Source organism: Pseudophryne corroboree, chromosome 9, assembly GCF_028390025.1.
Source record: "Pseudophryne corroboree isolate aPseCor3 chromosome 9, aPseCor3.hap2, whole genome shotgun sequence".
NCBI lineage: Eukaryota > Metazoa > Chordata > Amphibia > Anura > Myobatrachidae > Pseudophryne > Pseudophryne corroboree.
This window is the reverse complement of record NC_086452.1, coordinates 69,811,366-69,838,769: the sequence shown is the minus strand read 5'-3', so window position 1 is coordinate 69,838,769 and position 27,404 is coordinate 69,811,366. Positions and strand designations below refer to the sequence as shown.

The 27,404-nt window shown below is 48.9% G+C and overlaps 1 protein-coding gene across 2 annotated transcripts in view; it reads left to right on the top strand.

Annotated features, from left to right (window-relative positions):
• Nucleotides 1-4,910: 4,910 nt before the first annotated feature.
• Nucleotides 4,911-27,404, top strand: part of LOC134957518 (microtubule-associated serine/threonine-protein kinase 2-like) — a 193,016-nt gene continuing 170,522 nt past the window's right edge. Inside the window, exon 1 of one of the 2 annotated variants that reach the window (XM_063939498.1) lies at nucleotides 4,911-5,184. In XM_063939498.1, the coding sequence (XP_063795568.1) occupies nucleotides 5,062-5,184 (123 nt within the window). In that variant the 5' untranslated portion in view covers nucleotides 4,911-5,061. The remainder of the gene's footprint in view (nucleotides 5,185-27,404) is intronic. The other variant, XM_063939499.1, reaches the window with a different exon arrangement.

The window sequence follows — 27,404 nt, the reverse complement described above, 5'->3', positions numbered from 1 at the left end:
CTAAAAACTTAGCAGTTTTGCTGTGGATCCTGCGGCGCTTTTCAGTCGCACTGCTGATCGGTGAATGATTGACAGGAAAGGGGTGTTTCTGGGTGGTAACTGAGCGTTTTTCCGGGAGTGTGCTAAAAAACGCAGGCGTGTCATGGAAAAACGCGGGAGTGTCTGGAGAAACGGGGGAGTGGCTGGCCGAACGCAGGGCGTGTTTGTGACGTCAAAACCAGGAACTAAACGGACTGAGCTGATCGCAATCTGTGAGTAGGTCTGGAGCTACTCAGAAACTGCAGGGAATTATTTAGTAGCATCCTGTTCAACACAGGTGATGGTAATCAGGCCCAACGACAGGGGGGGTCAAAGGGGACAGCCGTCCCGGGCCCCGACGTTGTGAGGGGCCCCAAGGTCCAGCGGCGGCAGCATGTAACCTATCTAAATAATTATATATATTGCGGCATCGCGCCAGCTGCGGGCCGCCCGCTGTGCAGTTAAAAGTAATAAATAACTGACCTTTTTTTTCAGCTCCCCCACCCCCATGATCTGTGGTCACCACTTAGCATCCCCAAGCCCAGCCCCAGGTCAGCTGTCACACAACGCTACCTCCGGACCTCCCCTCCTCTCCCAGTCATCGCCGCCTGCCCTGTCTCTGCTGTGAGGAGCGTGAGCAGGCAGGCAGGAGCAGGATTGCGGGACTGCTGGCAGCTTGTTGCGGCGGGGTGCATCAAGCTGGTCACTCGGAGGCTGAGCCTCGTTGATTCACGGCACCGGCGGCTGTGTCTGGTAAGTCAAGTGTCTGCACTACAGGTGCACTCGGCTCTCCAGCAGGAGTTTGGGGCTTTGGGTTTGGGATGGGCTGCGTGCAGGCACATATCATGGATGCATGTGCATGCATTACATCTGCCCTGTAAACCTGGTATTACTGTAGGTAAGAGCGAAGATTGCAGGGCGAGAAAAGGTAGGGATGGCCATTATGGTGGGGCATGCTGGATCGTTACAGGTGAGTATAACTCTCTCTCCCCCTCCCATAATGTGTAAAAATGGGGACTGCCTGCCATAATGTGTAAAAATGGGGGACTCTGCCTGCCTAATGTGTAAAAAAGGGGACTCTGCTGCCATAATGTGTAAAAAAGGGGACTCTGCTGCTGTAATGTGTAAAAAGGGAGACTCTGCCTGACGTAATGTGTAAAAGGAGCTCTGTGGTCACACCCCTATATTTGTATATCGGGGGGGGGGGGGGGGGGGGCACAGGGATATCAGTGTACCGGGCCCCAAGATTTCTGTTGCCGGCCCTGATGGTAATCATAAATTAAGAGAAAAGTCCAGAAGCAAAACCATACCCTCCAACTGTACCTTTTTGCCAGGTACAGTAAATTCTTTTTTATTTTTTTTATTGTCTGTACCCAGTGCTTAAAGTGGTCCTAGAGAGGTGGTGGAACTCACCCCCCATCCCCACGGCGCCCTTGAAATAAAGGTATTGCGCGTGTCGTAGGCGCGCGCAGCAAAAAGGGGGTGTGGTCTCAAAAAGAAAGGGGCGTGGTCACACAATAGTAATAATGCCCACAGTAGTAGTACCCAAGTGGAAATTTTGAAGTGGGGGTATGGAAAAGTGAAGGGTGCAATTATGTGCGCGCCGAAGGCGCGCGCACTCCTGACAAGGGGCGTGGCCACGCAAAAGGGGGCGTGCCCTTCAGTGTAGTTTACCACACCATATACCCCTTATACACATTATGCACCACAATAGTAGGACCCCTTTCACATTATAGCTCACAGTATGAGCCGAAATTCACATTTATACCACACAGTATGAACCACATTCATATTACACCACACAGTATGAGCCAAATTCACATTACACCACACAGTATGAGCCAAATTCCCATTACACCACACGGTATGAGCCGAAATTCACATTTCACCACACAGTATGAGCCGAAATTCACATTACACCACACAGTATGAGCCGAAATTCACATTATAGCACACGGTATGAGCCGAAATTCACATTATAGCACACAGAATGAGCCAAAATTCACATTATAGCACAGAGAATGAGCCGAAATTCACATTATAGAGTGACAGAGTGACAGGGAGAGTGACAGCAGAGACATGGAAAGTGACAGCAGGGATATGGAAAGTGACAGCAGGGGAATACAGTAGGGACTAGGGAGAGAGAAAGGCAGCAGGTTAGATTACCTGTTTAGCAGCGGCGGTGGTCTGCGGTGCTGTGGATGAGTAGGCTGTGGTAGGCGTGACGTGGAGGCTGTGGGCCTCGGAGAAAGTGCGGAGGAGGAGGCTGTGGGTGCGCAGAGGACCGAGGGCGGGGCGGCAGAAGAGGCTGAGGGCGGCTGCAGTGGATCTGGAACCAGGCTGGCTTTATTATCCCTGCCGCCGCATCGAGCTCCTGTGACCACGGCGCTAATATTTCAAAACTGCTGCGGACCGGCAGCCAATCAGCAACAGATTTGAACTAGTAGTGCCACGGTCACAGAAGCTCGATGCAGCGGCAGGGATAATAAAGCCGGCCTGGTCCCAGATCCGCTGCAGCTGGGAGTCTGGAACCTGGGCTTCCAGTGCGGCGGCGATGGTAGGGGCGGAGCGACGGAGGGCGGACCGGGAACGCAGCTTCTTTGTCGGCCCATACAGTAATGCCCCCAGCAGTAGCATCCCTTATACAATGCCCACAGTAGTAGTGCCGCTTATGCAATGCCCCCAACAGTAGTGCCCCTTATGAAGTGCCCCCTTTACAATGCCCTCATTAGCTGTGCACCCCATCAGTAATGCCCTTAATGGTAATGCCCCTGTGTAGTATTGCCCCTAGTCGTTTAGCCCCTGTAGTTTAGCCCCAGTAGTCATGCCCATACTGGTAATGCCCCTGCAGTTATGACCCCAGCAATTTACTCCCCCCCCTCTAGTTTAGCCTCTGAGTGGTAATGCCCCCAGTAGTTTTGCCCTCATGTAGTTTGCCCCATGTAGTTTAGCCCCCAGTGGTAATGCCCCCTGCAGTTGTGCCCCCAGTTGTTTAGCCCCTGTAGTTTAGCCCCCATGTAGTTTGCCAAAGTTAGTAATGTCCCCAGTAGTTTGCCCCCTTGTAGTTATACCCCCAGTAGTTTAGCTCCTGTAATTATGCCCCCTTGTAGTTTAGCCCCCAGTAGTAATGCTGCCAGTAGTTTTCCCCCTTTGTAGCTTGCCCCCTTGTAGTAATGCCCCCAGTAGTTTGCCCCTTGTAGTTTGCCCCAGCAGTAAAGCCCCCCAGTAGTTTGCCCCCAGTACTAGAGCCCCCCAGTAGTTTGCCCCTCTGTAGTTTGCCCCAGTAGTAAAGGCCCCCAGTAGTTTGCCCCCAGTACTAGAGCCCCCCAGTAGTTTGCCCCTCTGTAGTTCGCCCCAGTAGTTTGCCCCCAGTACTAGAGCCCCCCAGTAGTTTGCCCCTTGTAGTTTGCCCCAGCAGTAAAGCCCCCCAGTAGTTTGCCCCCAGTACTAGAGCCCCCCAGTAGTTTGCCCCTCTGTAGTTTGCCCCAGTAGTAAAGGCCCCCAGTAGTTTGCCCCCAGTACTAGAGCCCCCCAGTAGTTTGCCCCTCTGTAGTTTGCCCCAGTAGTAAAGGCCCCCAGTAGAAACGCCTGTGGTACACATATAGGAGGGAGGGGGGGAGAGGGAGAGAGGGAGGGGGGAAGAACTATACTTACCTAGCCCCGCTCCCGCCGCAGTCCTCTCTCGCCGCCCGCTCCTCTGCACTATGAGAGAGACGTCATGACGTCTCTCCCATAGCGCGCACTGACAGAGCCGGAAGCCGGAGCTCAGTACTGAGCTCCTGCCTACGGCTGCCGCTGCGGAGAGGGAGACGGGCGCCCGCTGGTAACGCGATCTCAGCGGGCGCCCGGCATCTCCCTGCAGCGCCGCCCGGGACATCGGGTTAGGTGAGCCGGGGGAGGCGGAACTGCGTTCCGTCTCCTGGTGGAACTGACGGAACGCAGTTCCGGTCCGTTCCGGCTCACTTTAACCCCTGTCTGTACCGATTTATGACTCTCCAAATTCCCATTGAAAGTATAGGAAAAGGGGCGTAGTCACGTCCCTTTACATGTGACCACGCCCCCTTTCATAATTTGCACCTATTTATTGCCCTTATTTATCAATGAGTGATAAATTTTACTGTGAGTGATAAATTTCACCAGCCAATCCACTTCTATGTGTCATTTTTCAAACACAGCCTGTGACATGGAAGTTAGGAGCTGATTGGCCGGTGCAACTTATCACTCACAGTGAAATTTATCACTCATTGATAAATAAGGGCATTTATGTGTAAAATGTTAGAGGGTATGCCAAAATGGGTGTAGTATGGTGTGCCGGCGACCAGCATACCGGCGCTGGGAGCCTGACCGCCGGCATACCGACAGCGTGGCGAGCGCAAATGAGCCCCTTGCGGGCTTGCTGCGCTCGCCACGCTGCGGGCACGGTGGCGCGCAACGCTATTTTATTCGCCTTCCAGGGGGGTCGTGGACCCCCACGAGGGAGAAGAAGTGTCGGTATGCCGGCTGTCGGGATTCCGGCGCCGGTATACTGTGCGCCGGGATACTGACAGTCGGCATACTGAAGACCACACGCCAAAACATTTTGTTCTTCCTGGAGAGGGTCATGTTGGGAGGTATGCTATCCTGGAGATGTGGCCTTGTGCATTGGATCTGTGTGCTGGAGAAGTGGCAATGGGTGTATGTACTGGAGATGTGGCACTGGGCATTGGGTCAGATCAGGGTGAGACAGTAGTCGCATGTCAGCACAACAGACTCACACCATTGCATGCATACACTCACAGACTGAGTGATAACGCAGTTATCTGTACGCCTCAGTCACACCGGTGATTGACAGCTACCGGTAGCCAATCACAGCGGGTGAGAAGACTCGCCCGTGTTGCTAGGCAGGAATGGCACGCCCCGGCCTGGCCACGCCCCCTGCAGCAGCGGCGGGTTTGACAGGAGTTGGGGTGTAGATCCGGCTGGCGGGTCGCGGAGTGATCATACAGGAACCGGGCTGAAACATGGTGCCCACCGGGTGAGCACCCGTCTGTCCCGCAGCCAACCATGAAGAAAGCTCGGGGGAACCAGGAGAAGCCCGTCCCGGGCACAGGGGAGCACACACGGGCAGCGGCGACACTGCGTCGGAGAACGATGGGAGGAGAGGAGAAAGCGGGCAGCAGAGAGCAGGTAACCCCCAGTGTGTTCACCCCTGAGCCTGATAGTAGTTATACTGCGGGTCTGGCCAGGGAGCTTACATGCTGCGCATATGGGACTTCCCTATGGCGTTATCATAATAATTCCTTCATCTGCTGCATGTCTGGAGAGTGAGGACCTGGCACAAGAGCTTACAATCTAGTCCCCAACCCCCCTCAAACTATGCTTTCTTATAGTCGTTATTACTAGTATAGCTATTATCACCATTGTTATATTAATTATTACTACTCAATTGATCTACTGCATTGTTAGCTCTGTGCTTGGAGAGTGGCACAAGAGCTTGTAATTTATTCTGTAAACTGCCCCTTCCCTTGAAATATGCATTCCAGTAGTCCTCACTAATACTCCTAGTATTGTAATTATTACTGCTACCCTGTATGATTACCCCCTTTACCGCAGAGTAGGAACTTTGCCACAAGAGCTTGCCATTCAGCCTGTAACCCTCCCCCCCCCCCCCCTTAAAATATGCATTTTAATAGTTGTCATCACTAATATTCCTATTTTATTATTGTAATGATTACATTGACCCCCTGTATTGTTATCCCTGTGTTCTGAGAGTGATGGAATGGGCATTACAGATGGCAAGCTGGCCCGTAAACTCCCCCCCCACCACCACCACCACCACCACACCACACCACACCATAATATATACTTTATAGTAGTCCTTATCACAAATGTTCCTAATATCACTGTTACTACCCTCATCACCCCCAATGTTATACTCCTGTGCCTGGAGAGTGGAGACCTGTGTACAAGAGCTTGCAATCTAGTCTGTAGATGCACCATATACTGTAAATCTGAGCCATCATTATCCTATACAATAAAATGCTATATCTGCTCCTCACCTCTGTGGGGGGAATTAAAGTGTTTTGTGCGCCGGCGGCCACTAGATGGCACCCAATGGTGCAATTCAAGTGTTGCTCCTTTCGGATGCGGACAGCTGTCGGCGCTCATTTTGATGGGCTGGTAACTAGTTATTAGTATAATTATTACTACTCTCATCGCCACCAGTGTAACCTCTCTCCCTCTGTTGTTCACACTCTGAATAAATTGTATGTCAGTTGTTCCATTGCTGTCACATATAGAATGTGTGCGCTATTCACGTGACTGTATCAGTATTGGTGCTGGATGGTGTGGGGGTAGTTACTACAATACATAGGGGTAGGTTGGTATCCAAGGCTGCTATCAGCATTGATTTAGCGCTCACCTGTGCAGGATGCCCCCAGGTGTATAGCAGAATGGGGACAGGTGCTTCTTACATGCCGGAGATTGCAGGCCTGGTTATATTAATCACTGTCTGACACCCCGATTCTGTCTGCTATTATTATTATATTTGTTGATTTTTATATGTAAAGCGCAGAACAGTAATGATTTACTGAATGTACACAAATGTATCATAAAAGTCACTTCCAGGTATATGATACCTCAGTGTTTTTTTTGGGGGGGAGGGGGGATTATAAATAAATAAATAAAAAAATAAAAATAAATAAGAATAGTTATTGATTTAATCTTGAGAGGATCCACATAACGGACACTGATCATGCATTATGTCATAGGGGAATATTGGGCCGTGGGTGCAAGCGTGGCAGAAGGCTAGATGTCATTGGTATTGGTTTACACACTATGGCTGTCCAGGGCAGGCATATAAACTTCTCCTTGGGGAAGGCTTTGTAGCTGCCGTGTAGAATAGGCCTACTGTAGGCACATTTGTGTGAAAGGAGCCGGCAGTTTTGTAAATAAGCTTGCATGCTGTACATATGTTTAACAGAGACTAGCCTATAAACACCCAACATCTTAACACATTACATCGGCTTATGTCCCTCTAGCAAACCCGGGCTACCCCTCTTTCACCATAGTTCAAGGAACCACTAGTATATACTGTATATGTTCTGGCATCTATAGTGTTCTATAGAGCTGTGATGATAGCAAATGAGTGCTGCTACAGCTAGAGAGTAATGCCCCACTGCTATTGTCACAGTTGCTCTTGTTTATGGAAAACAAAGGTGAATGCAGAAGCACCACTCTGGTTATATTAAAAGGACACCTCCCTGTATATAGGGCCTAATTGAAGGTTGATCGCAAAAGCAAACTCTTCCTCTAATGGGCAAAACCATGTGCACTGCAGGCGGGGTAGATGTAACATGTACAGAGAGAGTTAGATTTGGGTGGGGTGTGTTAAAACTGAAATCGAAATTGCAGTGTAAAAATAAAGCAGCTAGTATTTACCCTGCACAGAAACAAAAGAAGTCACCCAAATCTAACTCTCTCTGCACATGTTATATCTGCCTCCCCTGCAGTGCACATGGTTTTGCCCATTAGAGGAAGATTTTGCTTTTGCAATCAACCTTGAATTAGGCCCATAGTAACAGAGCAGTGCCCTGTATTGCTGACTGGGCGTGTGATCGGATTTGTACACAAACTCGCGATCGCCTAATTACAAATCCGATGATTGACATGCTGTGGCGTTTGTGGGGGGCGGCGTCGGGGACTGTTCTACAAAACAGGGGGACTCAGACTTCCCGGACCCGGCAGAGGGGTTCCAACAGCCAGTCTGAATAAGCGGCTTACATGGACTGGTTGATGGCTGTGACCATCACGACTGTAAGTCCCGATGGTGATACCATGTGCGCAGTGCCCTGATCGCAGACTGTAAGTCCCGATGGTGTTCTGCTGTGTGCAGTCCCGATGGTGATACGATGAGCGCAGCGCTCTGATCGTAGAGGCTGGCAGGAGGCGTTAGTTGCAGATGCCTTTTGCAGCGTTAGAATATTTGTTGTACGATATTGCACAGCCGCTTCCTTTCAGCGGTGCAATGCCAACCACATCACAATCGGGCCGTGTGTGCGCTCAGGGAAGCCCTGGAGCGCAATAGTTTGCTTTTCTGCATCATGGTGCTGGGGTTAAGGGTTCGATTCTAACCAGGGACATGTCTGTGCAGAGTTTGTACGTACTTCCTGTGTTGTGTGGGTTTCCTCCAGGTTCTTCGATTTTATCCCACAATCCAGGAAAATATTGTCAGGTTATTTGGCTTTGGGCACAAATGAACCCCAGTGTGTTTTTGGCTACATTTTGGAATGTTAATACATTGTAACCTTCAATGGGGCAGGGAAGGTTACAATGACAAAGTAGTCTCTGTAATATGTGTGCGCTATAAAAATAACTGTTAAGAAATAAGTAGATGCCAGCACCAAGGGAAATAGGAACCAGATAAGATTGAAATGTAGCTGTGGCCACATCATACAAATCTTTGACCGCTTTGAATTAGAAGAGTCTCAGTCTGTTGTGAAAGTACCAATCTGGTTTTATAACGGAGGCGTAGCGGCGTTCCCGCACCCTATATCTGTGTCACCGTAATTACTTTACTTCCTCTGTCTGGTTTAAATGTAATTTGTTCCCAAAACCTTGCAATTCTGATGATCATTTACGTAACCTTGATGCTATCATCTGGTGTCAGTTGTGTAACCTCATTCATTCATTTTTATACCGACCATTTATTACTGCGAGCATAATAAGGAAATGTTATATTACTTTTGTAAGTTTATCACCTTATAATATGCTCACTTGTGGTTTTATTTCTTTCTTTATTTTGTAATTGCTCCTTTTCTTATCGTGTGGATTTCTCTGTACAAAACAAAGCTTTTTATGTCCTGTTGCATAAGTTAACGTAAACTATTAGTATTTTATATAGATACGCTGCTAATTCCCATCTTCTGTCCTCGGCTGTCGGAGCGGCTGATTCTGAGTTGCATGGATCCCACGGATTTCCATATTCTGCGCATGTGCCAAAGAAAGGAATCTTCTGTGCATACGCCGGATCAGCTATCCGCACACAAGTTCTGTTCCGTCAGTTAAAGGACCCCGCTGTTTGTGGGGTGGTCTTCAGTATGCCGGCTGACGGGATCCCGGCGCACAGTATACCGGCGCCGGGATCCCGACAGCCGGCATACCGACACTTATTCTCCCTCGTGGGGGTCCACCACCCCCCTGGAGGGAGAATAAAATAGTGTAGCGCGCCACCGTGCCCGTGGCGAGCGCAGCGAGCCCGCAAGGGGCTCATTTGCGCTCGCCACACTGTCGGTAAGCCGGCGGTCGGGCTCCCGGCGCCGGTATGCTGGTCGCCGGGAGCCCGACCGCCGGCATATCGTAGTGAACCCCTGTTTGTGGGAGTGTCGGATGACTTCTCTTCTCAATCACAATGGGGTCGATTCAATTCTCCGACAGTTGAATAGCGCCGGGAATTAGCTCCCGTCGCTCTTTAATTCAGTTCATGTTAAGCTGTCGAATGCCCGTTCTCTCGGACTTAACAGGTTGATTTGTCGGGAGAACTGACATTCTCTGACTTAAATCCCCGGCGCGATGCCGATTCCCGACAAAATCGGCCTCGCGGCAGCACTGTTGTTGTATTTCCTCTCGCATCCCCCGGGGGCGAGAAAAGAATTCCCGACAATTGAGTGTCACTTGGCGCTGTATTGAATAGCAGTGGGAGCTAATTCCTGGCGCTATTCAACTGTCGGATAATTGAATTGACCCCATAGTGTTAAGGAAGATTCAATGGGGTCGATTCAATTCACTGACAGTTGAATAGCGCCGGGAGTTTGCTCCCGGCGCTATTCAATACAGCGACGAGTGACCCTCAATTGTCGGGAATTCTTCTCTCATCACCGGGGGATGAGAGAAGAAACCCAACAAAAGTGCTGGTGCGCGGCCGGCGCGAGGCTGATTCTGATGGGAATCAGCCTCGTGTCGGGGAGTTAAGTTGGAGAATGCCCGTTCTCCTGACAATTCAACCTGTTTAGTCGGCGAGAACGGGCCATCGCCGACTTAACTGGAGCAGAATTGAATAGCGTCGGGAGCTAATTCCCGGCGCTATTCAACTGTCGCTGAATAGAATTGACCCCAATGTCTTTTTCTGCCTGATATTTTGCAGCCAGATACTAATGATGACAGCTGCAGCAGTGGCTGTAAGGACAGTGGGCTGGATAGGCTTCCACATGCTGTCGCACAGAGTTATACTATACAAAGGCAGATACGCGCATTACCATAATGGAGAAAGCAGACATCCGCAGAGAGGCGGCCGCAGATGCATCTGCCCCAGAGTCCGTTTGCAGGATTCCCCTTTCTGTTTAATCTCCATTATTTAGGCCTCATCACTGACTTATATATGGCAATAAAGCGTGCTCATGTTTCTGCTTTACTCGTGTCAATTTAGTGTTAGCAGCCCAGGGTTCCCGTGCTACAGTGGTACTCTGGCAATGCTGGGACTTATAGTTCTACAACGGTTGGAGAACTGTTTGTGTCAGACATAATAGACACATCTTTAGTGACGGGTTCCCTTTGAGAATGTAGCAATTGATCAATAGAATCTAACATGTTTGTGGCATCAATATATCAAAACCACGTAAATGTTTACATGATCTGTGGAACAATGTGTTCTGCATTTCCAGGGCTCCAGAGATTTATGGAGAATGAGAACTGAATGTGCTTGTACGAGCCGCGATTGAGTGAATCTTGCACGTTTGATGAGAAATAATTTTTTCATTCTCCAGCTCGCTTTATAGATATTCCCTTAATAATAGGTTTGTTTCAGAACATCACATCAGATTCTCTGGGAGGATTTGGCAGTGTGTCATTGTCTTGTGTGTTGGTTATTTCTTGTCACAGCTTTTCCAGTGTTGTACAATAAACAGAACTGAGAGCTCCCTTATTCCGTAACTTCGGGCTTGTCCGGTTCTCAGTTGCTGCACATCGGTCAGTGTTTGTGATATTTCTAATGGTGACAACAATTTATTGGCTTCCCAGTTAGATTAGGTAGGTCTGATCCTGCCACGCAGCCTGTGAGCCGAGCAACAAGGGGGCTAATTCAGACCTGATCACAGCTGTGCATTTTCGCACAGTGGGCGATCAGGTCTGAACTGCGGATGCGCCGCAGTGCGCATGTGCATGCAAGAGATTCTATCGGCATCTCAGCCCAGCGATTGCCTCTGCCTGATTGACAGGTACAGGCTTTCACTGGACGGGCCGGCTGCGTTTGGCCGCAGTTTAGGGGGCGTGATCCGGACAACGCAGGCATGCCCGAACCGTGTGTGTGTGTGTGTGTGTGTGTGTGTGTGTGTGGGGGGGGGGGGGGGGCAGCCGCTTCGGCTGCGTGATGTCACATGCAGCCGCTGCGACCCTGGATGCGACAAGTAGCTCCCTGCCAGCCCGCAGGGGCTGCGCAGGTAGGGAGCTATTGTCAAGTACAATAGCATTGCTGCTGTGCGATGCTTTTGTACTTGTGCAGGGGGTGGGGGGGGGAAGGGCCTGAAATGCGGGGCAGACTAGCCCCGTGCTGGGCGTCCCCCCACATGTCAGAGTAAATGATCGTAGATTTAGCACATCTACGATCAACTCTGAATTACCCCCAAGGTCCGTTTACAGTCTGCACAAATGAGATTTTCTAGTGCAGCTTATCCACTGGGAATCTTTAGTGCTAGTGAAATCGTGTAAATGGGGAACGGAACCTGATGGCTCCACTGACCTCCATAGTCACTAGTGCTTGCACATGACCTATTTACTAAACAAAGGAGGTTAGTAGAGTCTAATTCATTGACTTACAGCCCACCCCTTCCGGACCGTGATGGCAAGCGTTGGATCTCACAGCATGTAGGAAGCGATTGAGTTTTACGCAGTGTGCTTGCCATTTTCTTACTACATTGAGTAACCAGCGTAAATTGGACAGCTCCAGTGGTCCGTCATGTAGGGGGGCTATCAGTTTGAATGGCCGACGACTACAGGTCATTTTCAGTATGGATCTAAGCCAGTGGCAAACTTTTTCACAGCGCCCTAGAGTATCAGATTTTTTTTCACGGCATCCCTAGGCCAAAAGTTTCTTACTGAGCAATTTAGAAAGAAATATTAAATGAAGTAAATTGTGTTTATATGTCATCCTTAGGGTCAGTTATGTGGTGAGGGACAAGATTAGCTTACGTTTGTCCACATGTGTTATGATTGGCAGCCACCAGCACTGGTTTTGCGTGTTACATTGACCAGAAGTAAATTGAATTGGTCCTGGACCACCAACCCAGGGTACCCCTGCAAGTGTCCTGAGGCACCCCAGGGTGCCACCGCACACACTTTGAGAACCAGGGCGGGATGTACTAAGCCTTGAAAAGTGATAATTTCACTGTGATAAAGTACCAGCCAATCAGCTCCTGTCATTTTTCAAACCCAGCCTGTGACATGGAAGTTAGGAGATGATTGGCTGTTACTTTATCACAGTGAAATTATCACTTTTCAAGGCTTAGTACATCCCGTCCCCACTGATCTAAGCGCATTCTACTTTTTAAGGGGTAATTTGAGACTTGACGTGCCAATATTTTTGTGCGTGGCTCCAACATCAGTGACATACACTCATCACAGTGATCTTTGGCATAGAAGTTAACGCTGAAATTTTTATTGTGTGTTTAATTAAAACCTCTACTGAGCCTTGTAGAGCAATTCATTTTAAATGCGGTTTTGTAATGTGTTTGAAGTGTTCTACAGTTGGGTACATTATATGTTCTATGTGATGGAAGTCTCAAGTACCTCCTGTGAGACGTATATGTTCCCATTGGGTGGCGCAAGGCAGATGACTTTCATTTGAATGATCTCACATTCCACTCAGTAGTTGGTTCGATGAACCCCCATGGTGATGCTCCTTCTTGTGATAGTTTACTTCTTTCATCAACCCTTGGAGACCCAAGGTCTCATAGACTTCAGCTTTAGTTCAGACTATTGTCCCAATTTTACTTTATGCCATCTGTAGTTTACCACTTGGCCGTGTAACTGTATTGCCATTTGGTTGTTGACATGGGCTGGATTGTTTTTCCTTTCTTTTGGGTGACTTGAAAGCCTGTGTCCTTTAGGGTGAAAGGGGGAGCTAGATTATTTATTAGGCAACCTAGGCTCCTGCCTAAAGCCCGGTGGGCATTGAGAGGCCCCAGATTTCCTATTTTTTTTTTTTTTCCCAGTGCATTAATTTGGCTCTGCTGAATGGTAAATTTTATGTAGGCCTCTCTTTTTTTTTTTTTTTTTTTTTCTTTCAAATTGGTCTGTTAAAAAATTGTTGTTATATGAAAACTTAATTGCTTAGTGACGATGCCTTACCGTATAACTTAAGACCCACTAAAATCTTGGTATTTTGGAGACGTATGTTGTTTCAATTTGTCCCGTACATAACGGAGAATCGCCCAATATATTCTTCACATGCCTGTAACATTTGCATATGATTTTGGACATGTTACACATATGTCCATGTATGCAGTATTCGGACAGTCTACATGCTAATTACAGGTTCTCCCGCAGGCTAATGATGCAGAATTTTTTGGGACATGAGGCTGCTCAGTAATTGTGTGTGGAGCGTGCAGAAATAGTCCTTGCAGTTAGAAATGTACATCATTTAAAAGCATGGAAACATATGTATTTATAGTTGTTTATGTTGTCTGTTTCTGAACAGTGTCTTATGTGGTAACATATGTTTCATATGACTGTGCACATGGTGAGAGAATAAAGACTCACTGAAGGGGAATGCAGTGCGTGATGCCATATTTGTTCTGTGTGTCTGCGGGGAACGTTCAGCACCATACGTCATTATTCCCTCTGTCAAAACACAACTACAGCAAATTATAGATATCAAATCCTCCCTATAATGATCTGCAGATATGATGCCACAAAGCTAGGCTGCACGCAGAGCGCTCCTGTGCCTGTTGTACATTATGGGGTATATTCAATAACTGTCGGGAGCTGCCGTCTTGTCGGAAAGACGGCAGCTTCTGACAGAAATAGGTCAGAAGGGGTTCCGACCTATTCAATAGAGGCTGATTTTTTCTGACAAGTCGGGAATTCCCGACTTGTCGGAAAACACGTGGATCAGCGGAATAGCCGCCGAGCCGCGTGCTTTTGTCGGAAATGGGGCCAAATCCGACAAACGCAATCCGACTTGAAAACAAGTTGGATTGAGGTGAGAAGACGAGCGGTGCTGCGGGCGACTGGGGGAGCTGAGATCGGCGGGAGGAGCTGGCTGCGGGGGAACATGACTGCAGTGCCTCCCCCTGCCACCGCAGACATGTCTCCCCGCAACCAGCTCCCCCCGCCGGCCACCGATCTCTGCTCCACCCGCCACCCAGCCTACCCCTGCTGCCGTCCCGCTCACGCCCGCCGACAATCCCCTTGCCGGCCGCCGACATCTGCACACCTGGCCGCTGCTGTCAGCGCAGCCCCTGACAGCAGCGGCAGCACAGGACCCTGTGTACGGCCAAATCTGACAGTCGGATTTGGCGGTCCACTGAATAGGGGTTGTCCGATCCATTCCGACAACTGCATGTTGGAATAGATCCAACTCTTATTGAATATACCCCTAAGCCTGTGTGTGATTAACATGTCATGCGGAATAAGAATCCTCAATCTCTGTGTACAAGTGCAGTCTTCATACTGAAAGCTTGTAGGCCGTAACTTTCAGCAGATAATACAGCACGCAGCTGTCATGAAGGTATATCTGTTTGTGGTTTACAGTGAATCTCATGGACCTCTTCATTGGGATCAGTGATCCCTATTCTCAATGCTGGTATGCCATATTGACCATGCTCGGCTCGGATGGACCACCATGGGGGTATGGAGTGTTATGGTTTCAAGCTACAAACAATTTGTACCCCTAAACATGTTTTTTGTAATATTAATTTTTTGGGTTAATTTTAAACCGAGATTTAGGGTACGGATGTAAGAACATAATGAAAGTTAGGGTAAAGCAAACCGTCCCAAATGGGCAATAATATTGTATATAAGATACGTATATGTGGAGCTGGAAATACGGCACATTATAATAAATCTTGGTGAGGCATCACAAATGGGGAAAAAAAAAATAGAACAAGAATCAATTAATCTAAAAATGATCCATATAACGTGCCTAAGGCTCCATTTCACTAAGCAGATATAGGCCGAATCGCTCGTTCCGGAGTCAGAATAATACTGTTGCCAATAACATTTTTTTAGTTTTTGTGCCTGTTTTCAGTCAATACATAAAGTACTTGGTGAAATCAGCAGAAAGAAAAGCGATAGTAAAGTGACTGTCAGGAGAGTCTGTACAACGTGCAATGCATAATAACCTAATTAATGTTTACTTTTTCTCTTTGTCCTTTATTACCCTCTAGACTTGTCATTGAGCTAATCATATGAAGGCTTTCTATCATGTCCTGGTAAACATTACATAGTTTATCATCGCCGATTACCTCTGTGGAAATTTCCACCTGTCAGACATTGCCCTGGGGGTAATAATATATCTGTTACAGTAGGTGTCTCTTTAATCACAGACTCGTATCACTATTTCCCTTCAGCCTCCTGGCAGTACCGGACACACGAGTGACAAACAATGTGCTAACGACCCTTCTTTAAACAATCGATTGTGTGCCTCACAAAAAAAAAAAAAGTCCAGGGAAATGCCAGTCAATATAGTACGATGCTTCGTATGTGTATAAAACATAGGGGGTCATTCCGAGAGGATCGTAAATTTAGCACAGCTACGATCATTCACACTGACATGCGGGGGTCACGCAGTCTCTCCGGCCCGTCCCCCTTTCGGTCCGGCCACACCTGCATTGGCCGGACCGCGCCCATGAAACGGCGGTCAAACGCAGCCGTTCCGCCCAGCGACTGCCTCTGCCTGTCAATCTGCGCAGTTCTGCCCCGATCGCACCGCTGCGATAAACTGCAGCGTGCGATCGGGTCAGAATGACCCCCATGGTGTGATGTGCCTATGATTACCGCAGATAATGTGGGCTGCACGTATGATCGAAGATTGTGACGTTCGACCCGCTGGACTGCGCATCGTAATCGTACCCAAAACATGCACGATGCACCGTATGAGTCGTAAAAATAGTGTATTTGATATCGACCTAGTGTATGGCCAGCGTAAAGGGGCTGTCTGCCATTACAATAGGCAGTTCCGCCGTTCCATGTAATAATGTGGATGGGCCCTTCCATTGGGACTACCATTGTTCTCTCGTATCTCTGTAATGCCTGAACCCGTATACTGTAATTATTGTGCCAGTCACAGCTGAGTGCAGAGAATTTGCCATTACAATAAAGTTCCTTCTGATAAGATAAGGGTCAGACAGACTGCAGGGGAAAGCTGTGGCTGCACCCCAAATGCTTCTCATTGGTGACTGTTTCTTCTGCACATGACAATCCGTGTGCAGTGATCAGAGGTGTAACTAGGGGTTTTGGAGCCCAGGGCAAGATCAATAATGCCCCCCCCCCCCCCCCCCAAAAAAAAAAAAAAAAAAGGTAAGTATGTGCGCACGCCAATGGCGATGTGCCAACATGACACGCCAGCTGTTTCAGGTCATACTGGGAACATTCTTTTCAATTCCACATGCACCTTACCATCATCATCTCCTGCACAAATAGGTGTCACTGTATATAAAGATGTCAGGGTGTGTATGTATAGATGTAGGTGCAGTGGTCGAAGTGTAATTTTTGAAGGGGAATATGAAAAAGTGAAGGTTTGAATTATGTGTGCGTGCTCTGAAAAAGGGGGCGTGTCCTTCAGTGCAGTAGGACCCCTTATACTATCTAGTACTGGTGCCCCTTTCACATTATAACACACGGTAGGAGCCGAAATTCACATTCTAGAGTGAGGGGATCCTACCCCCTTAATTAACAAGACCTGTGGGGCACTGTGGTGAGCGGAGCCTACCCCCTTAATTGACTAATTGCAGAGTTTAGCAGCAGAAGGGTTGCAGCGATTTCTCACCCCAAGCTGCGGCGCTTCTGCCACCTCCGACACTTCACGTCTTCGGCGCCACCCAGGATGCAGAGCACCGTACCGGGGATGCACCCTTTTCAGTGTGGCCTGCTGCGCTCCGAAGGGGAATCTTCTCTCCTGCTGCAGGATCCCGATCTGCGCCGTCCTCCCCGCTATTCCGTGCCGTCTTCTTTAAGCCAGCCAGGGTCTTCTGCCGGTGCTCCCATCGCTGGTCAGTCTCCTCATCTGCGGCATTTTGTCCACTCAGTGCGGACGGCTCTGGTCTCTCCGGTGACAGGTGCAGGCGTGAATCCTCCAGGGCCTCCTTCCTACGTGCTGCTGCTGTCTGCTAATTAAAAAATAAGTTAGATAGTTACGCCTCTGGTCGTCTCTCACTCAGCGCACCATCACCTCCCCCTGCGTGGTCACTCAGCACACCATCACCTCCCCCTGCGTCGTTGCTCAGCACACCATCACCCGCGTCGTTGCTCAGCACACCATCACCTCCCCCTGCGTCGTTGCTCAGCACACCATCACCTCCCCCTGCGTCGTTGCTCAGCACACCATCACCTCCCCCTGCGTCGTTGCTCAGCACACCATCACCTCCCCCTGCGTCGTTGCTCAGCACACCATCACCTCCCCCTGCGTCGTTGCTCAGCACACCATCACCTCCCCCTGCGTCGTTGCTCAGCACCCCATCACCTCCCCCTGCGTCGTTGCTCAGCACCCCATCACCTCCCCCTGCGTCGTTGCTCAGCACACCATCACCTGTGTTGCGTTAGGACAGGAGCATACGACAGATCACATCATTGCACAGAGCTATATTGCAATTATGTCGTCTGCTGAGCTTGTCTGTATGTATACACCAGTATGGAAGTGTATTCCTGTCTTTGCAAGCTGCTATTCTTTGGTATGTGTGCGTATTGGTGTATTTATGTCACTGTGTAATTGTCACACCAGCACAATACCAATTTTCTCTATCGTCCTAGTGGATGCTGAGGTTCCTGAAAGGACCATGGGGAATAGCGGCTCCGCAGGAGACAGGGCACAAAAAGTAAAGCTTTAGGATCAGGTGGTGTGCACTGGCTCCTCCCCCTATGACCCTCCTCCAAGCCTCAGTTAGATTTTTGTGCCCGGCCGAGAAGGGTGCAATCTAGGTGGCTCTCCTAAAGAGCTGCTTAGAAAAGTTTAGCTTAGGTTTTTTATTTTACAGTGAGTCCTGCTGGCAACAGGATCACTGCAACGAGGGACTTAGGGGAGAAGAAGTGAACTCACCTGCGTGCAGGATGGATTGGCTTCTTTGGCTACTGGACATTAGCTCCAGAGGGACGATCACAGGTACAGCCTGGATGGTCACCGGAGCCTCGCCGCCGGCCCCCTTGCAGATGCTGAAACAAGAAGAAGGTCCAGAATCGGCGGCATGAAGACTCCTCAGTCTTCTTAAGGTAGCGCACAGCACTGCAGCTGTGCGCCATTTCCTCTCAGCACACTTCACACGGCAGTCACTGAGGGTGCAGGGCGCTGGAAGGGGGGCGCCCTGGGAGGCAATGAAAACCTATTTTTGGCTAAAAATACCTCACATATAGCCTCCGGGGGCTATATGGAGATATTTAACCCCTGCCAGAATCCGTTAAGAGCGGGAGACGAGACCGCTGAAAAAGGGGCGGGGCCTATCTCCTCAGCACACAGCGCCATTTTCCCTCACAGAAAGGCTGGAGGGAAGGCTCCCAGGCTCTCCCCTGCACTGCACTACAGAAACAGGGTTAAAACAGAGAGGGGGGGCACTAATTTGGCGTTAGAAATATATAAAAAAGATGCTATAAGGGAAAACACTTTTATATAAGGTTGTCCCTATATAATTATAGCGTTTTTGGTGTGTGCTGGCAAACTCTCCCTCTGTCTCTCCAAAGGGCTAGTAGGTCCTGTCCTTTATCAGAGCATTCCCTGTGTGTGTGCTGTGTGTCGGTACGTGTGTGTCGACATGTATGAGGACGATGTTGGTGAGGAGGCGGAGCAATTGCCTGTAATGGTGATGTCACTCTCTAGGGAGTCGACACCGGAATGGATGGCTTATTTAGGGAATTACGTGATAATGTCAACACGCGGCAAGGTCGGTTGACGACATGAGACGGCCGACAAACAATTAGTACCGGTCCAGACGTCTCAAAAACACCGTCGGGGGTTTTAAAACGCCCGTTTACTTTAGTCGGTCGACACAGACACAGACAGGGACACTGAATCCAGTGTCGACGGTGAATAAACAAACGTATTCCTTATTAGGGCCACACGTTAAGGGCAATGAAGGAGGTGTTACATATTTCTGATACTACAAGTACCACAAAAGAGGGTATTATGTGGGATGTGAAAAAACTACCGTAGTTTTTCCTGAATCAGATAAATTAAATAAAGTGTGTGATGATGCGTGGGTTCCCCCCGATAGAAAATATGGGCGGTATACCCTTTCCCGCCAGAAGTTAGGGCGCGTTGGGAAACACCCCTTAGGGTGGATAAGGCGCTCACACGCTTATCAGAACAAGTGGCGGTACCGTCTATAGATAGGGCCGTCCTCAAGGAGCCAGCTGACAGGAGGCTGGAAAATATCATAAAAAGTATATACACACATACTGGTGTTATACTGCGACCAGCGATCGCCTCAGCCTGGATGTGCAGAGCTGGGGTGGCTTGGTCGGATTCCCTGACTAAAAATATTGATACCCTTGACAGGGACAGTATTTTATTGACTATAGAGCATTTAAAGGATGCATTTCTATATATGCGAGATGCACAGAGGGATATTTGCACTCTGGCATCAAGAGTAAGTGCGATGTCCATATCTGCCAGAAGATGTTTATGGACACGACAGTGGTCAGGTGATGCAGATTCCAAACGGCACAAAGGTGTATTGCCGTATAAAGGAAGAGGAGTTATTTGGGGTCGGTCCATCGGACCTGGTGGCCACGGCAACTGCTGGAAAATCCACCGTTTTTTACCCTAAGTCACATCTCTGCAGAAAAAGACACCGTCTTTTCAGCTTCAGTCCTTTCGTCCCTATAAGAGTCATATCTGCCCAGGGATAGAGGAAAGGGAAGAAGACTGCAGCAGGCAGCCCATTCCCAGGAACAGAAGCGTTCCACCGCTTCTGACAAGCTCTCAGCATGACGCTGAAACCGTACAGGACCCCTGGATCCTACAAGTAGTATCCCAGGGGTACAGATTGTAATGTCGAGACGTTTCCCCTGCGCAGGCTCCTGAAGTCTGCTTTACCAAGGTCTCCCTCCGACAAGGAGGCAGTATGGGAAACAATTCACGAGGTGTATTCCCAGCAGGTGATAATTAAATTACCCCTCCTACAACAAGAAAAGGGGTATTATTCCACACTATATTGTGGTACTGAAGCCAGAAGGCTAGGTGAGACCTATTCTAAATCTAAAAAAATTTGAACACTTACAAAGGTTCAAATCAAGATGGAGTCACTCAGAGCAGTGATAACGAACCGGGAAGAAGGGGACTATATGGTGTCCCGAGACATCAGGGATGCTTACCTCCATGTCCCAAATTTGCCCTTATCACTAAGGGTACCTCAGGTTCGTGGTACAGAACTGTCACTATCAGTTTCAGACGCTGCCGTTTGGATTGTCCACGGCACCCCGGGTCTTTACCAAGGTAATGGCCGAAATGATGGTTCTTCTTCGAAGAAAAGGCGTCTTAATTATCCCTTACTTGGACGATCTCCTGATAAGGGCAAAGTCCAGGGAACAGTTGGAGGTCGGAGTAGCACTATCTCGGATACTGTTACAACAGCAGGGGTGGATTCTAAACAGGAACCTCCTAAAATCAGTGCATCATTGCACAAGGGCCATGGTAAAAAAATGGTGACTTCCTTCGAAGCAATTCCAGTCGGCAGATTTCATGCAAGAACTTTTCAGTGGGATCTGCTGGACAAATGGTCCGGATCGCATCTTCAGATGCATCAGCGGATAACCCTATATCCGAGGACAAGGGTGTCTCTCCTGTGGTGGTTACAGAGTGCTCATCTTCTAGAGGGCCGCAGATTCGGCATTCAGTTTTGGATGTTGGTGACCACGGAGGCCAGCCCGAGAGGCTGGGGAGCAGTCACACAAGGAAAAAATTTCCAGGGAGTGTGATCAAGTCTGGAGACTTTTCTCCACATAAATATAGCTAAGGGTAAATTTATAATGCTCTAAGCTTAGCAAGACCTCTGCTTCAAGGTCAGCCGGTATTGATCCAGTGGGATAAAACATCACGGCAGTCGCCCACGTAAATAGACAGGGCGGCACAAGAAGCAGGAGGGCAGTGGCAAAAACTGCAAGGACTTTTCGCTGGGCGGAAAATCATGTGATAGCACTGTCAGCAGTGTTTCATTCCGGGAATGGAAACTGGGAAGCAGACTTCCTCAGTAGGCACGACCTCCACCCGGCAGAGTGGGAACTTCATGGGGAAGTTTTCCACATGATTGTAAACCGTTGGGAATTACCAAAGGTGGACATGATGGCGTCCCGTCTGAACAAAAAACGGGACAGGTATTGCGCCAGGTTAAGAGACCCTCAGGCAATAGCTGTGGACGTTCTGGTAACACCGTGGGTGTACCAGTCGGTGTATGTGTTCCATCCTCTGCTTTTCATACCTAAGGTACTGAGAATTATAAGACGTAGAGGAGTAAGAACTATACTCATGGCTCCGGATTGGCCAAGAAGGACTTGGTACCCGGAACTTCAAGAGATGCTCACAGAGGACTTATGGCCTCTGCCGCTAAGAAGGGACTTGTTTCAGCAAGTACCATGTCTGTTCCAAGACTTACCGCAGCTGCGTTTGACGGCATGGCGGTGGAACGCCGGATCCTAAGGGAAAAGGCATTCAGGAAGAGGTCATTCCTACCCTGGTCAAAGCCAGAAAGGAGGTGACCGCACAACATTATCACCACATGTGGCGAAAATATGTTGCGTGGTGTGAGGCCAGGAAGGCCCCACGAAGAAATTTCAACTCGGTCGATTCCTGCATTTCCTGCAAACAGGAGTGTCTATGGGCCTCAAATTGGGGTCCATTAAGGTTCAAATTTCGGCCCTGTCGATTTTTCTTCCAGAAAGAATTGGCTTCAGTTCCTGAAGTCCAGAAGTTTGTCAAGGGAGTATTGCATATACAACCCCCTTTTGTGCCTCCAGTGGCACTGTGGGATCTCAACGTAGTTCTGGGATTCCTCAAAACACATTGGTTTAAAACCAGTCAAATCTGTGGATTTGAAGCATCTCACATGAAAAGTGAACATGCTCTTGGACCTGGCCTGGACCAGGCGAGTGTCAAATTGGTGGTTTTTTTCTCAAAAAAGCCCATATCTGTTTATCCATTCGGACAGGGCAGAGCTGCGGACTCGTCCCCAGTTCTCTCCCTAAGGTGGTGTCAGTGTTTCACCTGAACCAGCTTATTGTGGTGTCTTGCGCCTACTAGGGACTTGGAGGACTCCAAGTTGCTAGATGTGGTCAGGGCCCTGAAAATATAGGTTCCAGGACGGCTGGAGTCAGGAAAACTGACTTGCTGTTATCCTGTATGCACCCAACAAACTGGGTGCTCTTGCTTCTAAGCAGACTTTTGCTAGTTGGATGTGTAATACAATTCAGCTTGCACATTCTGTGGCAGGCCTGCCACAGCCAAAATATGTAAATGCCCATTCCACAAGGAAGGTGGGCTCATCTTGGGCGGCTGCCCGAGGGGTCTCGGCTTTACAACTTTGCCGAGCGGCTATTTAGTCAGGGGCAAACACGTTTGTAAAATCCTACAAATTTGATAACCTGGCTAAGGAGGACCTGGAGTTCTCTCATTCGGTGCTGCAGAGTCATCCGCACTCTCCCGCCCGTTTGGGAGCTTTGGTATAATCCCCATGGTCCTTTCAGGAACCCCAGCATCCACTAGGACGATAGAGAAAATAAGAATTTACTTACCGATAATTCTATTTCTCGGAGTCCGTAGTGGATGCTGGGCGCCCATCCCAAGTGCGGATTATCTGCAATACTTGTACATAGTTACAAAAATCGGGTTATTATTGTTGTGAGCCATCTTTCAGAGGCTCCGCTGTTATCATACTGTTAACTGGGTTCAGATCACAGGTTGTACAGTGTGATTGGTGTGGCTGGTATGAGTCTTACCCGGGATTCATAAATCCTTCCTTATTGTGTACGCTCGTCCGGGCACAGTATCCTAACTGAGGCTTGGAGGAGGGTCATAGGGGGAGGAGCCAGTGCACACCACCTGATCCTAAAGCTTTACTTTTTGTGCCCTGTCTCCTGCGGAGCCGCTATTCCCCATGGTCCTTTCAGGAACCCCAGCATCCACTACGGACTCCGAGAAATAGAATTATCGGTAAGTAAATTCTTATTTTAAACCCCATAATTAGACTCTTGGGAGAGGGGCGTGCGATGAGAAGGGTGCAGTGGGGTTTTGTGTAGTTCTCACTGGGGAGTAGTTGTCACGGAGTTTATGGCAACTCCCGGGGGCTTTGCAGGAGGTAAGGGGTATGGGGATAGTTATTTTGGGGGGGAGGGGGTATTAATTAATTTTTTTCACATATAATAGAAATTGTAAATAAGATTTTTTTTTTAAACTATGCTGTTCTTGCAAAGTAAATGTGGCCACTGGTAGGCGCTGTTCATGGCATCTCCCTGACATTTAAATAAATGTTAATGTACAGATGCATTGGTTGCGTCTCTATAGAGTGAATTGGGAATTAGCTGAACTGTATAAACATCAGGAAATAGTTAATCTTCCATTGAGTGTGTCTTGTGTAACGTTGCTGCCGCTGCCTCTTGGAAGAAGCGCAGTCTCTGGGGCTTGGAGCCCTGACAGGAACATGCAGAATGTAGGATACAGATGCGCTGTGAAAAGACTCTACTCTTCCCATTTTACCAAATGTTTACTTATTCACTGCAAACCCGTCCCTGCTCCTATATAAAGGTTGTATCCTAATACACAATGTTTTATGGATATCCGTTTACATGGCCCGTGAGTGCCGCTTTCTAAACTCTGTACATATGGGGAACACTCGACCCAGGATGGCACCAGGGCAAGTAGACTTTTACATATTTGAGTTCCCATACCTGTAAAAAAAAAAAAAAAAAATTATTCATCATTATTGAATGTTAACACCTCTTTTGTAAACATTTGTGAGAAGAGAAGTTAAATTTTTTATATATGTACTTAGGGTTCCGATATTCCGTCCGGTTAGTGGTAATCCTTAGTGGGGGCGTTTTCAGATGAAATCTGTCCCTGCTCTCCCTACCTCGATCAGCCGCTAGTCGGGGGGGGGGGGGATATATTGGATACAGCTGATAATAAAGTTCACTTGAGTGAAATGAGTTACAGAGGTCGGAGCAGCAATTGTTACGTCTTAGCCGAGTGCGATTAGACGCCGCTACTATATGGATTACACAAGGGAACCAGGAGCCGGACATCAGCGAGAAGCCGCGACTAGCGGCTGATCGAGGTACGGAGAGCAGGGACAGATTTAATCTGAAACCGCCCCCACTAAGGATTACCACTAACCGGACGGAATATCGGAACCCTAAGTACATATATAAAAATATTTACTTCTCTTCTCACAAATGTTTACAAAAGAGGTGTTAACATTCAATACTAATGAATTTTTCTCTGACGTCCTAGTGGATGCTGGGAACTCCGTAAGGACCATGGGGAATAGCGGGCTCCGAAGGAGGCTGGGCACTCTAGAAAGATTTATGACTACCTGGTGTGCACTGGCTCCTCCCACTATGACCCTCCTCCAAGCCTCAGTTAGATTTTGTGCCCGGCCGAGGTTGGATGCACACTAGGGGCTCTCCTGAGCCTTTAGAAAGAAAGTATAGAAATTATGTTTTTTCACTGCAGCGAGGGACTAAGGGGAGAAGAAGCGAACCTGCCTGCTTGCAGCCAGCTTGGGCTTCTTAGGCTACTGGACACCATTAGCTCCAGAGGGATCGACCGCAGGCCCAGCCTTGGTGTTCGGTCCCGGAGCCGCGCCGCCGTCCCCCTTACAGAGCCAGAAGCAAGAAGAGGTCCGGAAAATCGGCGGCAGAAGACATCAGTCTTCACCAAGGTAGCGCACAGCACTGCAGCTGTGCGCCATTGCTCCTCACACACACTTCACACTCCGGTCACTGAGGGTGCAGGGCGCTGGGGGGGGGGCGCCCTGGGAAGCAATAATAACACCTTGGCTGGCAAAAATACCACAATATATAGCCCCAGAGGCTATATATGTGGAAAATACCCCTGCCAGAATAAAGGAAAAAGCGGGAGAATAGTCAGCGGAAAAGGGGCGGAGCTATCTCCTTCAGCACACTGGCGCCATTTTTCCCTCACAGCTCCGCTGGAAGGAAGCTCCCTGGCTCTCCCCTGCAGTCTACACTACAGAAAAGGGTAAAAAAGAGAGGGGGGGCACTAAATTTAGGCGCAGTATACATTTATATAGAAAAAGCAGCTATAGGGGACATAACTCGGTTAGTCCCTGCATTATATAGCGCTCTGGTGTGTGCTGGCATACTCTCACTCTGTCCCCCCAAAGGGCTTTTGTGGGTCCTGTCCTCTGTTGGAGCATTCCCTGTGTGTGTGCGGTGTGTCGGTACGGCTGTGTCGACATGTTTGATGAGGATAATGATGTGGAGACGGAGCAGATGCCTTTAGAAGGGATGTCACCCCCTGCGGGGCAGACACCTGAGTGGATGAGCTTATGGAAAGAAATGAGTGCACGTATAGACTCCTTACATAAGAAATTTGACGACATGCCAAATGTGGGACAGCCGACTTCTCAGCTCGTGCCTGTCCAGGCGTCTCAAAGGTCATCAGGGGCTCTGAAACGCCCGCTACCTCAAACCGCAGACCCAGATGTCGACACTGATACTGACACCAGTGTCGACGACGATGAGTCTAACCTGATGCCCACTAAGGCCATTCACTGCATGATTGAGGCAATGAAAGAGGTGTTACACATTTCTGATATAAATACAGGTACCACTAAAAAGGGTATTATGTTTGGGGAGAAAAAAACTACCCGTAGTTTTTCCCCCATCAGATGAATTAAATGAAGTGTGTGAAGAAGCGTGGGCTTTCCCTGATAAAAAATTGGTAATTCCTAAGAAGGTACTAATGGCGTTCCCTTTCCCGCCAGAGGATAGGTCACGTTGGGAAACACCTCCTAGGGTGGATAAAGCGCTCACACGTTTGTCTAAAAAGGTGGCACTACCGTCTCCGGATACGGCCGCCCTCAAGGAACCTGCTGATAGAAAGCAGGAGGCGATCCTGAAGTCTGTATACACACACTCAGGCATTATACTTAGGCCAGCTATTGCGTCAGCTTGGATGTGCAGTGCTGCCGCTGCGTGGTCAGATAAACTGTCAGAAAATATTGACACATTAGACAGAGACACGATCCTGCTAACCATAGACCATATCAAAGACTCAGTCTTATATATGAGAGATGCACAGAGGGAAATCTGCTGGCTGGCATCTAAAGTAAGTGCATTGTCCATTTCTGCTAGGAGAGGCTTATGGACTCGCCAGTGGACAGGAGATGCAGATTCTAAAAGGCACATGGAAGTTTTGCCTTATAAGGGTGAGGAATTATTTGGGGATGGTCTCTCGGACCTAGTTTCCACAGCAACGTCTGGGAAGTCAGCATTTTTACCCCATGTCCCCTCACAGCCTAAGAAGGCGCCGTTTTATCAGGTTCAGTCCTTTCCGACCCAGAAAAACAAGCGTGGAAAAGGCGGGTCTTTTCTGTCCAGAGGCAGAGGTAGGGGAAAAAGGCTGCAACAAACAGCAGGTTCCCAGGAGCAAAAGTCCTCCCCCGCTTCTTCTTCCAAGTCCGCCGCATGACGGTGGGGCTCCACAGGCGGAGCCAGGTACGGTGGGGGGCCGCCTCAAGAATTTCAGCGATCAGTGGGCTCGCTCACAGGTGGATCCCTGGATCCTTCAAATAGTATCTCAGGGGTACAAACTGGAATTCGAGGCGTCTCCACCCCACCGGTTCCTAAAATCTGCCTTGCCGATTGCTCCCTCAGACAGGGAGGCGGTGCTAGCGGCAATTCACAAGCTGTATTCCCAGCAGGTGATAATCAAGGTACCCCTACTTCAACAAGGCCGGGGTTACTATTCCACACTATTTGTGGTGCCGAAACCGGACGGTTCGGTGAGACCCATTTTAAATTTGAAATCCTTGAACACATACATAAAAAAATTCAAGTTCAAGATGGAATCGCTCAGGGCGTTTATTGCAAGCCTGGACGAGGGGGATTACATGGTATCCCTGGACATCAAGGATGCTTACTTGCATGTCCCCATTTACCATCCTCACCAGGAGTACCTCAGATTTGTGGTACAGGATTGCCATTACCAATTCCAGACGCTGCCGTTTGGACTGTCCACGGCACCGAGGGTATTT